Here is a 2,260-nt window from a genome sequence, read left to right on the forward strand (position 1 = left end):
ATTTTCTTATTATTCGGTTTGACTGCGATGTATTTTTTCTCCAGACTAACTGGTGAGTTTTTCTAGAATTTTAATTTAAGACAAGGATGTAACTCTTAATTACGTTACAGATTTGGACCTTTTAGTCTCACTAAGTTTTTGTCAAATTGAAACAGTAAACTCACCATGTTAAGGGAAAATATATATTTTTGATATTAATATTATACCACTGAGGATAGCTTGGACAGGAGCCGAAACGTTTGGAATTTTGTAATTCGAGGAATAAATCACATTTATATCTGAACGCACCGTGATCCGCGTTGTGACCCTTACAGCCTTTTCTACTTATATTTTTATTTCGAGGGTTTTTATATCACACTTATAATTTATATATAAGTTATTAAAAAATAAAAAAAATTTATATATATATTTTTTTTATTTTTATTTTAAATCCTTTTCTTACCAATACATTCTATATATACAAGGTGTTATCCGAAAACGATTTGTATTTTTTTTTTTTAACGTGGAGAAATTTTCGCCTGCCGGGTTCCCGGACCCGAAATCCCGGTATGTGGCCCCCTCTGGTGGCTGAGGGGGAAGACTCCCTCACCCTCCTGGGAGAGGATGAGGAAAGTGTGGGATTTCTACCCACTAAAACTCCACAGGTGTCCGTCCCTGCGCCGTTCTTGGAAGACGCCTGGGAACTCTTTACAATTACTGCCTGGCGCCTTCCGGCGCTTGGCCCAGACTGGGCCTCCTCCTTTGAGCCCGGAACTCGGGACTCTTGGACGAGTTGACTTGTCCCTGTGCGGCGGGGATGTGGACACCACCCATCCCCGCCGCCGTCCTCTCCCCTTTGTGGGAGAGGCGTGGCTCGACGCTCGGAATCTCAGCCGAGTGCCGAGCCTTCTCCCCCGGGTCTCCCCCCGTCGGAGGAGATCCCGGAGGTGCTGCGCTCGCTCTTGCCGTGGGTGAATCACGGCCGTTGGGCCGGGTTTTTCGTGCCGGTGACTCGCGGGGGGGGGGAGCGACGGGTTTGCGAAGCCCTCGCGCCCCGCGATCTCTGTCGATCGACCGGCGGCGGGGGAACAAACGAGCTTTAGAAGGCTTGCGCGCCCCGCTCACCGATCTATTGCGAGAGGTCCGCCGGAGGAGGAGAGCCTCCCCCCGACGAATCTTCTCGGCCTCCTCTTTGGCGGACATTACCTGGCCACAGAAGGCCAGGAATGCCCGCCACCTCGTTTCGCGTCCGACCATTGCCGCCACAATGGCCGGAAGGGAGAGGTCGTCTCCGACCTCCTCCCTGAGGACACGGCGCGGCTCGTCCCACGCCGGACAGTGCTTCAGCGTGTGCTGCGCCGTGTCCTCCACCTCGTCAAAATGGTGGCACTTAGTGGTGGCCTCCTTTCCGATTCGGTGCAGGTACTTCCCGAAGCAGCCGTGCCCGGTCAGCACCTGCACCGAGTGATACGACAACCCGAGATTTCCCCCCCTGCCCAGCCAGTCCGGCAGGCAGGGGCGGATGGCCTCGACGGCCCTCCGTCCCCACTCCAAGGTGGTCAGATACTCCTGCCACCTCTCTGTGAGGGCCGCCGCCTCCCGGAGCTTTATCAGCCTGCGCGCCCTGCCGGGGATCGGCGCCCCCCGGCTCTCAGCTCAACGACGCGCCTGTGCACCTCGGCGCGTTGCCTCGCGGCGAGCTCCAGCGGGGGGAGCCCCGACAGGAGCGTCGCCGCGTTGTGCGAGACCGTGCGATAGCACCGCGACACCCGCAGGGCCACCGCGCGCTGAACCTGGCGCAGTTGCCTCCTGATGCGCGCGGTGCCCTCCGCCCCGTTCGCCCAGATTAGGGCGCCGTACAGCACCACGGCCTGCACGACTGCGGCGTAGAGTCGACGAGCACGACCGCTCGCCCCTCCCAGGTTCGGCATCAGCCTCGCCAGGCTGTTCGCTACTCCAAGCGCCCTGGGAGTCAGGCGGGCGAAGTGCTCGCCGAAGCTCCCGGTGCCATCCAGTTGGGGACCCAGCACCTTCATGCTGATTCCCAAGCAAGGGGACTCGGGTTCCCTCCACGTTGATGTAGACCTTGGGCGGCTTCCCCATCCTGCGGTCGTGGAAAAAAACCGCTTGGGTCTTTTGGGGAGCCACCCTCAGGCCCACCCTCCTTATCTCGGCCACCACCTTGGCCACCGCGACGTTCCCTATCTTACGGCCTCTTCCCATGTGTCGGCCTCTACTCCCAGGAAAGTGTCGTCCGCGAATCCGCTGAGCCAACACCCCG

At 57.5% G+C, this 2,260-nt stretch overlaps 1 protein-coding gene across 1 annotated transcript; it reads right to left on the reverse strand.

The window, feature by feature from the left end:
• Window positions 1–1,185: 1,185 nt before the first annotated feature.
• LOC112453917 lies at window positions 1,186–2,015 on the reverse strand (the record flags this gene model as incomplete). The annotated part of the gene is made up of 2 exons (XM_025014949.1): window positions 1,773–2,015; window positions 1,186–1,434 (listed from the first exon to the last, which is right to left on the reverse strand). Coding segments are annotated over exons 1-2 (492 nt in total), but the record flags the coding sequence as incomplete, so codon positions are not given.
• Between the last annotated feature and the right edge of the window lie 245 nt (window positions 2,016–2,260).

Source organism: Temnothorax curvispinosus, unplaced genomic scaffold, assembly GCF_003070985.1.
Source record: "Temnothorax curvispinosus isolate PA1 unplaced genomic scaffold, ASM307098v1 QBEX01004766.1, whole genome shotgun sequence".
In the NCBI taxonomy this organism is placed as follows: Eukaryota; Metazoa; Arthropoda; class Insecta; order Hymenoptera; family Formicidae; genus Temnothorax; species Temnothorax curvispinosus.